Genomic DNA, 12312 nt, shown 5'->3' on the forward strand with positions numbered 1-12312 from the left:
CAGCACCCTTGGGGGGGTTGCAAAGGGTTTTCAGGAAGGATGGATGAAGCTGCCCCTCGTCCAAGGTACAGTTGGAATGAACTAATGCTGGTCTATCTTGGGCCTCAGAAGGTGGAGCAGAGGAACACGTTCTGGGAGTTAGCGTGAGTGGGGCATGTCTTGCCCAAACTTGTTCTGATGGGCGACGTTCTTCACATCTAGGAGAGTCTGAGGAGGAGGCAAGAGAGGGTTGGGAAGAGAGAGTGAGGACCCCCTCTACCTCAGCCAGGAGGCTGCCCCCACTCCAGCCCTCAACCACCCTGTCTCCTGGACTAGCCCACATGCAGAAGGGCCTCCATTTCCAACTTATCTGATCAGAGAAGGGGTGTGTGTGGCGGGAGTGAGTGTGTATACATCAGAGGCTCCTGCCTAGGGCTCACCTGGTGGTGAACATAGGCCTGACATGGGTAACACCAGGTAGACAGGTCAGTGTAGCTGAGGACCAGTGGGTGTCCCGAGCTTTCATGGTGCCGGATCATATGGGCATTGATGTAACGGCTGCAGTAGACCTGAGGTTAGGGAGTGAATGTTGGGCAGGGATCAGCACCCACCTGTGGTTTGTTACTGGGCCAACCTCAGCCCCATCCCCATTCTCTGCTGCATACCTCGTAGCAAGACAGACACACCCAATTCTCCTGAAGTGCTCCACAGTCCTGACAAGGTTGGCTCACATCCAAGCCTGCTTCAGGGATGGGGCGTACTGCCTCCAAATGGGGGCACCAGAGCAGTGGTGTCACAGCATAAAACGTGGCCTGGGGGGTGGGGTGGAGGGAACATGGCCCAGGTGGGTAAAACGGAGTAAGCTAGGGACTTATCTCCCCATTATATGTCCCTGCGTCATGTGCTCCTACCTGGAGGCACAAATGGGTAAAAGAAGGAAGCCACAGTTCCATCCACTCCCTGAGCTCACCTGGTCAATGTCCCCAAAGGCCTGCATTGGCATCGAATCATCTAGGTCTTGACCCCCAGCTGCCTCTGGTAGCCTCTCCTCTTCTGGGATCTCAGACTCTGGGGCCTCCTGGATACACAGAGGCAAGAGCTGTATCTGAGAGTCCTGATTCTTGCCCCCTTCTTTTCCCCTACCTGGGTGTGCTGGTGGGCCTTACCTGAGCCTTGTTGTCTAGTTCCAAGGTCCTGAGATTCCCAATCAGCGTACTGAGGGATATCTGGGATGTGGCTCCTTGCACAGGTGAGGTAGGAGGAGTCTGGTTGTCAGTGCTTGAGGCTTGAGGGGTTTGGATCAGCTTGGCTCCTCCCACAGCCTCCTCTGTGGTGGTCTGGTCCAGCGTGGCTCCCCCCGCGGCTGCCTCTGAGGTAGTCTGGTTCAGTGTGGCTGCCTCCGAGGTGGTATGGTCCAGCATAGCTTCCCCCGTGGCTGCCTCTGAGGGCTGGTCCTGAGTGAGCGCCACAACAGCTGGAGTGGACTCTTGCACAGATGATGCTGATGTGGCCTTCCCCAGGCTTTCATCCAGAATGTTCTCTTCTAGCGCGGTCAGCTTCTTAGCTGACCCAGGACTGGCTGGTTGGGGTGCCTCCTTGGTGATCGGCTTAGAACTGAAGGGTTCTTCCTTGTCTTCGATCTCTGAAACCATGGGGGGGAGATCCTTGAGTATGGGTGCGATCCCCTCTCCTGCCTCTAATCCCTGCCCTCCCGAGCCCCCCATTGTCCCCAATTCCCCATGCCCACTCACTCGTGGTCCGCAAGCTGCGCCAGTATCTGCGATGGACTTGGATGGTATCAGTGATTGATTCCAGGGCCCCTAACAGTGGGGGCCGAGACAGGGTCAGCAGGGGTGGCGGGTCCCCAAGGAGGGTGCGGGTACAGGAAGCCATGGACTCGGAGATGGATGCCAGGTTATAGCCACCCTTTTTAAGGAGAAAGAGAGTGAAAGGTATGATGGAGTGTCCTCAGGGAATTTGGGAGGCAAGATGTCCGGCTTCCCAATCCTGCCTCCGGGCCCTGCAAGCCTAGAAGGTGGCAACTGGGGACAAGTGAATAGAACCCACATTTGTCAGATGGCAGTACCCATTGTGTGAGGCAGTTGTTGAGGGGGGTAAACTGTGATGTGAAGTGCAAGATAATAACAACTACCGTAACAATAATGCTGATGGTAACATCAGTAATAGCTGCTGTTCATTAAGTACTTGCTGTATGCTAGGCCCTATTCTAAGGATCTTATGCTATTAACTCAGTCCTCAAACCACACATGCTCAATCTGTGTAGGAATGTGTCTTCACAGTACAGGAACCCACAGACGCCCCTGCCCCAAACCTAGCACAGGAACAACTGGTCTTCCACGATTAGCCAGCCCCATCTTACAGATGAGGAGACTGAGGCCCAGGGCGTGGGAACACGGGATAATTTACAAAAAGTCGGTGAATTTATTTTATCTCAGGAACTTGACAGAGTTAGTTCAAGTAGTGGTGAGAAGGATAGGCTCTGGGGTCAGGCTGCCACTATTAAATGTGTGGCTTCTGGCTAGTCACTATATCTCTCCGTGCCTCAGTTTCCCTGCTCTTGAGAGAGGAAAATGATGAGGTCAGTGGACCTCACCTCAGAAGGCTGCTTTGTCAATGAATTAATGATGCCTGTAAAGTGTCAGAAGAGTGTCTTGCACATAGTGAGCGCTCAATGGAAGTGGTCAGTGCTGGTGTTATTATTAATGCCCACTGTGTGCCAACAATCCCAGGTGGGGACACTCAAAGGAGATTGTAGGAAATCGCCCCCAGTGCTGCAGCCAGCTGGCAGAAAGGGCAGGACTCCAAGTCTTCCCAACCACCCCCCGCAGTGGAAAGAGGGACCAAAGGAGTTACCTCTAGGATTAGGATAATCCGGCCACTGGCAAGGCCCATCAGCAGGTGAGTGAGGTGGGCATAGCCCTCAGGCGACAGATGGCAGCCCCCCAGCGGGTCTCCCCATGCCGCATCAAAGCCAGCTGAGACCAGCACCAGTTCTGGGTTAAACTGAGGTAAGGAGAGGAGAAATGCATGGACGTGAGAGGAGGCGGGCTTGGGTATATAGTAGGTGAGGTAGATCCAGAGACACTGAGACATGGGAGTTGGAGGCTGGGAAACAAGAGATCAGAGCCCTGAAACCAGGAAGGGAAGACGTAGAGACACAAGACAGAGAGACATGGAGAAGATGGACAGTTAAGGACACATCAGACACAGATTTAGAGACACGAAACACTAGAAATGGGAAGATGGGGACTAGAGGCAGAGTCCTGAGACGTGAAGATTCAGTCATCAAGAAATGGTGACATGAAACACAGAGAGACAGAGATATGTCCTCACACACATGCCCAAGGGTGAGAGAAAGAGATACATGCTCCTCTCCCTGGGTCAAACATGTGATACATGTGCGGAAGTTACAAGGTTTTATATATATGGTGCCAAACAGAAGTGAACATATACTTCCATCACAGAAAATGACAATCAAATGCCACACACAGAAGATGGTCACCTTTGGATGGGACTGCATGTCCTACTAGTCATGCACACACAGTTTCTCATATAGGGGACAGTAATCCAGTCACCCCTGCACAGACACAATTGTACATGTGCCATCACTACATGGTAACAACAGTCACACACACACACACACACACACACACACACACACACACACACACACAGAGTTGGTCACTTACACACATAGTCACACACGATTTCAGTTACACACACACACACAGAAGGTAGTCACAGCCACTGTGCATCAGACACATGCACACATCTGAACATGTGCATCTGCACAGAGGTCAGAGATGACGCATGTATCAGCCTTCTGAGTTAGCCACACACATACAATCTGCCACAGACAGACACATACAGTTTACACATGGAGAAGGTGGTTACCTACAGCCACTCATGCAGAACCAGGCAAATACATACAGGCCACCCCCAGTCAGAGATAGACACACACAAACAGCCAGAAAGCTGACTGTCACCCACAGCCTTCCATGTGCAGAAAGTCACAAACCGGCTGTCACAGAGAGAGCACCATGCCACAGAAATGGGAGAAACCGCCGCTTGTGCAGTATCTCACATATACTCACACCCCTCTCCAGTTTGCACATGCAGTTCCACAGAGACAGCAGTCACCTGGGGCCACCGTCACATACAGAGAGCCACTGGTGATGGTGTACACACAGGACACACAGCTGGGAGCACGAAGACCACCCCCGCACACCAGGAAGTCCCTCACAGTTGCACACAGAGAAGGCAGTCACATAGGCAAAGGCCATCACAGCCACTCCCCGTCCCCTTTGCTGTTTGTCCCACAGGACCAGTCACCCAGAAGTCAGACACATGTGCACTCACTGCTGCCTACAGCTGTGTCACATCCATCCTGAAGCGTACCTCATAGGCAATGGGCAGCACCAGACGATGCCAGGCAGCCAGGTACTCAGAGTCCCCCATGCGAGGCCCATTCCAGGCCACGTTGACGGTGAAGCCTGTGCCTGCGGCCCGGCCCACCTGGTTGGGGGCGCCCTCATCCCCCATGGGAAAGAAGGTGCCATAATCATAGCGGTGCAGGGAGATGTAGAGCACACTGCCAGAGACAGGGTGGGGAGGGGTCCATGCCTGGTTAGCAGCCTGGCACCCCTGAAGCATGGCGCACCCACCTCCCTGGCCGCACCTACTCCCTGGCCGCGCCCCTCACCTGGGGTCCTCCTCAAATATGTGCTGAGTTCCATTGCCATGATGCACATCCCAGTCTACAATCAGGATCCTGAGGGCCGAGAGCTTGTCAGTTACCCAGGACACTGGCCCCCTGGGAGAAGGCAGGGGCCAGACCCCTGGGACCTGTCTGCAGGGGCATAGATTGTGGGTGGCCAGATACTGCGTCCCTAGGGAAAGTGTTGGGTGGCAAGTTTGTGGTTCCTATCGAAGTAAGGATGACAGCCGAGGCTGGGTCCCGAACAAGTACTCAGGGCCAGAGCCAGGCCCTATGTGGGTCAGCACTGGGGGCTTGGACCCTGGGTTCTGTTGGGATAGTCGTCAGGGGCCAGAAATGCTGGGAAGGGACCCTGGATCCTGTTTCATATCACCTGGATACCACAATATTGGGGTCTTCTCCAAGTAAGCATTGAGAGGCTAGACCCTTGGATATTTCTGGGTAAGTCTTGGGGGCTGTATTTGGGGGCCTGCTGAGTAAGCACTGAGCTGGAGGGGGGGAGGGTCAGGGAGCCCTCACCGCAGTGGATGCCCACTGATGGCCTGGGCATGGCGAGCAGCCACAGCCACAGAGTTGAAAAAGCAGAAACCGCAAGCAGCATCCTGCTCTGCGTGGTGTCCCGGAGGACGCACCAGGGCAACACCATTCAAAACCTGGAGGGAGGAGCAGGGAGCCAAGATCAAACCACCGCCCTCACTGCTTTCCTGCTCCTTGTCCCCTGGCTTGTTCTCGCCCCTCCCTCCCACTACCAGCTGCCAGGGGGGCCCGGTCCTGCAGCCATATCCCCATGGCTGCACTTCCCGGTGAGCAAGGCCTCGGGTGAGCAGGGCTCTCCTCCTCACCCCCCCTTTCTCAGGCCCTGCCCAACTTTCTCAGAGTAGCCTCTCTCCCTCCCCCAGCCAGAGCCCCACCCCAAAGCAGCCATACCTCTCCTGCCAGCACAGCCTCCACAAGGCAGCATGTGGCACCAGTGGCCAACTGGGCACTGGCAAAGGTGCTGGGGCAGATGTAGATGGAGTCAAAGCTGGCACTCTCACGGTACAGATCCCGGGTTCTCATTTTCTCTGTGGCCCGGAGACGAGCCACGTACTCAGCACTGGAGGCACAGAGCGGGCATCAGGAAGAATCACGTGGTTCTGTCCCCTCCAAGGCCCCTCTTGCGACCCCCAGCAGCAACTCATACCCAGGCTCCAGCTCCCAGGTGGCACGTGTGCACCGAAGCCCCATCCCACCCCCAGGCACGAGAGTCTGACCTATGGCAGGTGAGCAGCTCAGCGTCTGTGGCAGGACGTGCGGGCAGTGTGAGACAGCGCCCCGCAAGGCCCAGCTCCTCCAGACGGCTCATGATCCGTGAGACACGCTGGGGCACCTCGGGGTGTTGGCTGGGAGGTGGGGACACAGAGGCAGGGCTTAATGCTTGAGGAGGGGAAAAACCCCTGCCCACTTACACTTAGCCGAGTGCTCCAGTCGCATACTTGTCCCACATGTTGTAGTGATCCATCATCCGCTGGTCATAGACCAGCCCTGTGCGAGCCTGAAATATTGGCCACATTGGTATTGGGAGCGCAGGGGGTGGCCACGATCCCTCCTCTTCCTCCTCCTCATTGTCTCCATCCTCGTTGTCCTCGTCCAGGGAGTCACCTGCAAGGGGATACCACACTCATCCTACCCCCCCGGCCTGGGTCATGTAATACTCAGTAACTCAGTTTACTCAAATGTAAAGAGAGGTGGGAGGCCTGAAACCAGGGCCCAGTGAGAGAGGGGGACTGACCCTCTCCCACCAAGGCAGCCCAGGAAAGTCAGAGTAGGTTCTAGAAGACAGTCTTGCCTCACGGCTCATTCCATCCCTGACCCGCCCCCCCCCCCCCCATTAAACCTGCTCCCTGCCTCCTACCTGATCTCACAAGGATCTCCCAGAAGGGCGCCAGAGCTTCCAGAGTGCAGGACAGGGATGACTGGGCACTGGAGGGCAGGGGAAGGGAAAGAGTGACCAAACGGCCCCAAGGTGGGCAGTGAGGGTCCCACTTTCTCCCTCTACCACCTGAGCTTACCTCCGGCAGGGGGCCCCGGGGGACTCCAGCATGGGGCAGGGGTCACCCAGAAGGGTGTGGAGTGAGGCGCTGACTCCCTCAGCCAGGGAGCGAAGATTGTAGCCACCCTGGGAGAATAGGGTGAGGGGGTTAGGGAAGAACCAGATGTTACCAGGGAAGAGTAGTAGTAACATGAGCACTAGGGTGCTGACTACATGTTGAGCAACAAAGACTTTAGAAGGTGACTTCCTTTCACTCAATGAACAGTGCTATGACATGACTACTGCTAGTATCACACAAGTCCAGGGACTTAGGCGAGGCTGTCCGGTTAGGAAGCGGAAATGCTAGGACAGGAACTCATGCTGGACTTGCAAGCCTTGTTATTATGTCCTCTAGGATTTACGGGCTCAGAGATGAAGTGAGTCACTCACCTCCAGAGACAGGATCAGCCTGCCTCCTGCCAGACCCATGAGCAGATGGGTGAGCTGGGCAAACCCTGCTGGAGTGGCGGCCATTTCACCCTGGGGAGACATGGAGGGTCAGTCTGGCTCCAAGTAGCCTCCTTCTGCCTACCTGCCATTCCAGAGAGCCCGCCTTACCTTGGGGTCCCCTTGGAGGGCATCAAATCCAGCGGCCACCAGGACCAGCTGGGGCTGGAACTGAGGGGGGAAAGGACTACATGAGGCCACCTGTCCTCATGGCCCACCCCTCACTGTCACCCTGCACCAAATCATCCCAGACCCCCGGACCTCAAGGGCGACCGGCAGCAGGATTTGCAGGAAAGCAGCAATGTAGTCGGCATCTCGCATCCCAATCTGCAGACAGAGGCACACGATGGTGAGATGGGACGTTCTGCCCTCTGCCTTGAACCACTGAAGGGCAGGGGTGAGCTTCACTCTGGGGGCAACAGGTGGGCAGACACTGACCTGGTTCCAAGGCACATTGATGGTATATCCCTGGCCTTGGCCAAAACCGGTGGTGGACCAGTTAGAGGCCTTCAGGTGGGGCCAGAACCGACCCTGCTCATAGCGGTGGATGGAAAAATAGAGCACACTGGGGGCAGAGAGAAAAAAGAGATTGGGGGATTGAGGAGTCAATGCACCAGACACTCCCAAAATACAACTACCACAGTTAGGTTCAACCACTCATTCATTTTCTCATTATTTTCCCTATTAAATCTTTAATTCAAACAGTCATTCATTTTTTTCATGTTTACCTATTACATCACTCACTCATTCATTTCATCTCTTCCTGGAACTCCTCCCTCGGCAAACACTGCTGCCCCCTCAATGCCCACCCAGGTCTTGCTCAGAGATCCTGAGAGTTAGTGGATCTATCTCAGCCCCTGAGAGCTCCTTTCCCCATGGGGACACTAGATCATGCCCACCCACCCACCTGCCCCTGTGTCCAAGGTGGTAACAGTAGGACAAACCCTGTGACTTTGGGAGGCCCACGTGGGGCTTTACATTGGTGGGAGCCAGCTAAGGCTGCCCAGAGCATCAGGCCAGGCTGGGGAGCTTGGTGTTTCTCCTAAAGAAAGTGGGAGACTGGGAAGTTGGAGTTAGGAGCTGGTTCTGTGTGTGGAACTGGAGTAGGGGTGCTGGCTAGGGCTCCATGAGGCCAGTGAGGGGACAATTCCTTCTTCACAATACCTTACGACCACCTCTAGTACTTCTTTTATTATGTAGGTGAGAAATAAGAGCACTCAGAGCAGTGAGGGGGATTGACACACAGAACAGATACTGAAAAGACACAATGGTCCCTCCAGCGGGCCGTGGGAGGGCTTAATCCTGACAGAGGCAATCCAAATGAATAATCTCTTATCCATCCATCCATCCATCCATCCATCGGTTCATCGCTCCCTGCCTTGTTCCAGGAAGGATTTAAGGCAGCTTTCTTCCCTTTTGAGGGAAATGCATGACAGTCCCATTTTAATGAATGTTAACAATGTAGTTGTACAATTTAATAAAATTGACAAAAAAAGATTTATGAAATTCAGAAAACTGTATTGGGATTAGGGAAATTTATGTGAAAGCTCTGGTATTGAGTAGGTGGGGAAATGATTGGGTTTTATTTTATTTTTACTCTGATAGGTAAATACCAGTTCTAAACTTTTTTTTTTTTTTTTACTAAGTTAGCCATTAAAGGGAGAGGAATAGCCCATAGAACATAAAGATTATTATCAGGGGGAGAAAATAATGAAAGAAAAGATGTGAAGAAAGGCAACCCCATAAGAGAGCCACCAGAATTAAGAGAACTAACACTCAGTAAACTAAGCTTATAAAGCAAACAGAAGGAAGTTTTAAAATAAGTTTGACTGGCCCTGGCCGGGTAGCTCGGTTGTTTAGAGCATCATCCTGATATGCCAAGGTTGCGGGTTCAATCCCCAGTTAGTGCACATATAAGAATGCATTAATGAATGCATATATAAGTGGAATAACAGATCAATATTTCTTTCTCTCCCCTCCTTCCTCTCTCTCTAAAAGTCAATAAATAAAAAAAGAATCAACCAATGAATGCATAAATAAGTGGAACAACAAATCAATGTCTCTCTTTCCCTACCCACTCCTCTCTCTGTTCAAATAAATAAAAAAAAATTAAAATAAATAAAGAAAATAAGTCTCACTTCCAGTGAAGGAATGATGAACTGATAGCACAGGTTTACCTCCCCACTCTGCTACGATCCCAGTCAAAAGACATTAAAGGAATGTTAAACAAGTATCCACCCAGAAAGACAGAATGGGAGAAAGGATTCAGACAATAAGAGACTTCAACAAATCCCTGGAAAGTACTTTGAGGCTCCGGGGCCCAAGGGGATGACCTGGGGTTTCCCTTCTGGAGAAATCAAGCACAGTTCCAGGTCACTGCACACAAAATCAGTCCTGAATAACCAGCTCACCCAATGGCCCATTCACTAAGTTTACTTCTTTCTTTTAACTACTTTGCTTTAATTTTCCTTGTCTTCATAATAGTCTTTTAAGGACCGTCCAACTTGTCTCCACCCCAAAACCCTGCTGTTGGAGTTAAGAGACAGAGAGATGGGGAGAAGGAAGATTGAAGGGCATGGATAAATTCTTTTTCATTTATACAAACCAGATTACTCAGAAAGGAATGAAAATCACACTGACATCAGACATCTGTCAGCAACATCGAATGTTAGAAAATAATAAAGCAATGTCTACAGAACAGCCTATCTAGATTAGATAATGGGCTATGGGAGCTCAGGATCTATGGGAAGAAGCGGATTCTACACAGTCTGTTCGACAGAAGACTAGATAAACAAAAATTACTCAGTAGCGTCTCCTACTGAGGACTAGTTCAATCACTTTCTGCTGAAAGGGTAAGCTGCTGCTCTTTCTGGAGGAAATCCGGCAGCAGATCCCAGACTTTAAAGCATGCCAACCCTCTGACCCAGTAATCCATGACTGGAAATTCATCCTATAGATATACTCAGAGAAGTGTAAAATTAAATATTTACCGTACTATTCACTGCAGAATTGTAATAGCAAAACCTGGGAAGCATCGTAAATGTCCTGGAGTTAAATGACCAGAGGTATAGCCATACAATGGAACACTGTACAGCCCTTACAAAGAAGGAGGTACTTTTTAGAAGTATTAACATGGAGCAGTGTCTACCACATGCTGTTAAATGCGAAAAGCAAATTGCCACAGACCATGTAGAGCAAGCAAGTCAAACTCGCTGCCCACAGGCTGCATGCAGCCCACCATGAATATTTTTGCGGCCCAGCCAATATAACAGTATGTAACAAACGTTTTAATAAAAATTTCGTAACTTATTAACAATATCCTGTTAGACATAATTATTAATAATGAACTACAATGTTTGCTAATGACTGGTTACTATAATCGTATTGCATTCTTTTCCCTTATGTGCAGGCGCACCATTTCTCTCCACTAATACTAACAAGCGAATATTTTAGCAGCCGGTTGCCACATCATTAGTCTTGTACTGACTTGTGTGGTGTGCACAACAGGAAATATTTCGCTTTCGGAGAACAAGAAAAATAGTTTTATTTGCGTTACGCTTATTAATTTGTGCAGTTATTCAGTGTCTGGTAAGTTAATGTTCAAGAAAAAATATTAATTTTTATTAAAATGTTCTATTATTTTATGCTAATGATGACTCATTTATTTCAGCCCTTTGTATTCAGCATGTCTCTACAGAAATAAACCTGTTTCTATCAAAATTGAAGCTTTTGTTTTGTAAACTTAAACCTTGTTTATTTGGCCCGTGTTAGCCTTTGAATCTGACACGCTTGATGTAGAGGATTACCCCATTAGGCAGTGTATTAATAATAATGATAATGAATATTTATACATCTACATGAAAAATTCCGTAAGGATATAACATAAACTATCAACAATTATTTTTGAGGTGATAGGAATTATAGGAGAGTCACTGCTATAGACAGTTCTGTATTATTTTTAATAAATTTTTCAAATTGATTTTAGAGAGAGAAAGGAAGAGATAGAGAAATACCAATGTGAGAAATATCAATTGGCTGCCTCCCGCATGCACCCTGACCAGGGGTATGTGCCCTGACCAGGAATCAAACCCACGCCCCTTTGGTGCATGGAACGATGCTCCAACCAACTGAGCCACACCAACCAGGGCTTCTTTAATTTTTTAAAAATTGTCTTTTATTGGTTTTAGAGAGAGAGGAAGGGAGAGAGATAGAGATTGAAACATAGATCAGCTGCCTCCTGCAACCCAGGCATGTGCCCTGACTGGGGATCGAACTAGTGACCTCTTGGTTCATGGGTCAATGCTAAACCACTCAGTCACACCAGCTGGGCTTATTTAATTTTTTAAATAATTTGTAGTAATCATAATTACAAAAAAATGATGTAGTAATTTGAGGTTCACTCCAGCTCCAGGGTAAATTGGTAAGCAAGATCTCTAAATGTTTGTGGAAGCAAATCTCATCTCTTCCCACTCTTCTCTGTGTGAACCCGTAAGCCTCAGTTCACCCATCTGTAAAATGGGGAACTCAATAGTCCCTGCCTCAGTGAAATTAAGAGCTCAGACACGAAGAGAGCAGCACAGAACCTGGTCCCAGGGCAGGCCCAATGTAATGTGAATGCCTTCCCTTCCCTCCTGGCCCCTTCTGGTTGGGCCTCTAAAGGGTGGGGGGTGGCTGGGAATCTAGCATCTGAGGCGGCATGTGGGGGCATACCTGGGGTCCTGGTCAAAGGTAAACTGTGTTCCTTGACCATGGTGCACATCCCAATCCACGATAAGGACCCTGTGAGCGGAAGAGAGGGGGGCGCTGTATAAGGTAATCCAGGTGCGCCTGGGGGAAACGCCCACACCAGGCTACCCCACCTGTGCCACCCCCATCACCGTTGCCCTGCTATTTGCTGCTGACCTCTGAATGCCATGCTTCTGTTGAGCATAGCGAGCAGCCACGGCCACATGGTTGAACATGCAATATCCATCCATAAGACTGTGCTGGGCGTGGTGTCCGGGAGGCCTAGGCAGGACAGGGAAAGCCACAGATTGGGGGCTCCTCCTCTGCAGAGGAGGAACAGAATCTCCCTTGC

General features: G+C 50.8%; 1 protein-coding gene across 5 annotated transcripts in view; it reads right to left on the reverse strand.

Annotated features, from left to right (window-relative positions):
* Positions 1-12312, reverse strand: part of HDAC6 (histone deacetylase 6) — a gene marked incomplete at its 3' end in the record, with an annotated part of 17783 nt that continues 5471 nt past the window's right edge. For all 5 annotated transcript variants that reach the window (XM_079764927.1, XM_079764928.1, XM_079764925.1 and 2 more), the window contains exons 9-29: positions 12138-12242; positions 11946-12014; positions 7674-7800; positions 7497-7562; positions 7347-7406; positions 7179-7268; positions 6769-6875; positions 6612-6679; positions 6193-6358; positions 5971-6099; positions 5645-5813; positions 5237-5370; positions 4703-4771; positions 4399-4591; positions 2854-3003; positions 1731-1905; positions 1146-1621; positions 950-1057; positions 645-791; positions 420-548; positions 1-207 (exon numbers count right to left, since the gene is read on the reverse strand). In XM_079764927.1, coding sequence (XP_079621053.1) covers positions 139-207; positions 420-548; positions 645-791; positions 950-1057; positions 1146-1621; positions 1731-1905; positions 2854-3003; positions 4399-4591; positions 4703-4771; positions 5237-5370; positions 5645-5813; positions 5971-6099; positions 6193-6358; positions 6612-6679; positions 6769-6875; positions 7179-7268; positions 7347-7406; positions 7497-7562; positions 7674-7800; positions 11946-12014; positions 12138-12242 — 2806 coding nt within the window. The remainder of the gene's footprint in view (positions 208-419; positions 549-644; positions 792-949; positions 1058-1145; positions 1622-1730; positions 1906-2853; positions 3004-4398; positions 4592-4702; positions 4772-5236; positions 5371-5644; positions 5814-5970; positions 6100-6192; positions 6359-6611; positions 6680-6768; positions 6876-7178; positions 7269-7346; positions 7407-7496; positions 7563-7673; positions 7801-11945; positions 12015-12137; positions 12243-12312) is intronic.

Source organism: Cnephaeus nilssonii (assembly GCF_951640355.1).
Source record: "Cnephaeus nilssonii genome assembly, chromosome: X".
NCBI classification, from domain to species: domain Eukaryota; kingdom Metazoa; phylum Chordata; class Mammalia; order Chiroptera; family Vespertilionidae; genus Cnephaeus; species Cnephaeus nilssonii.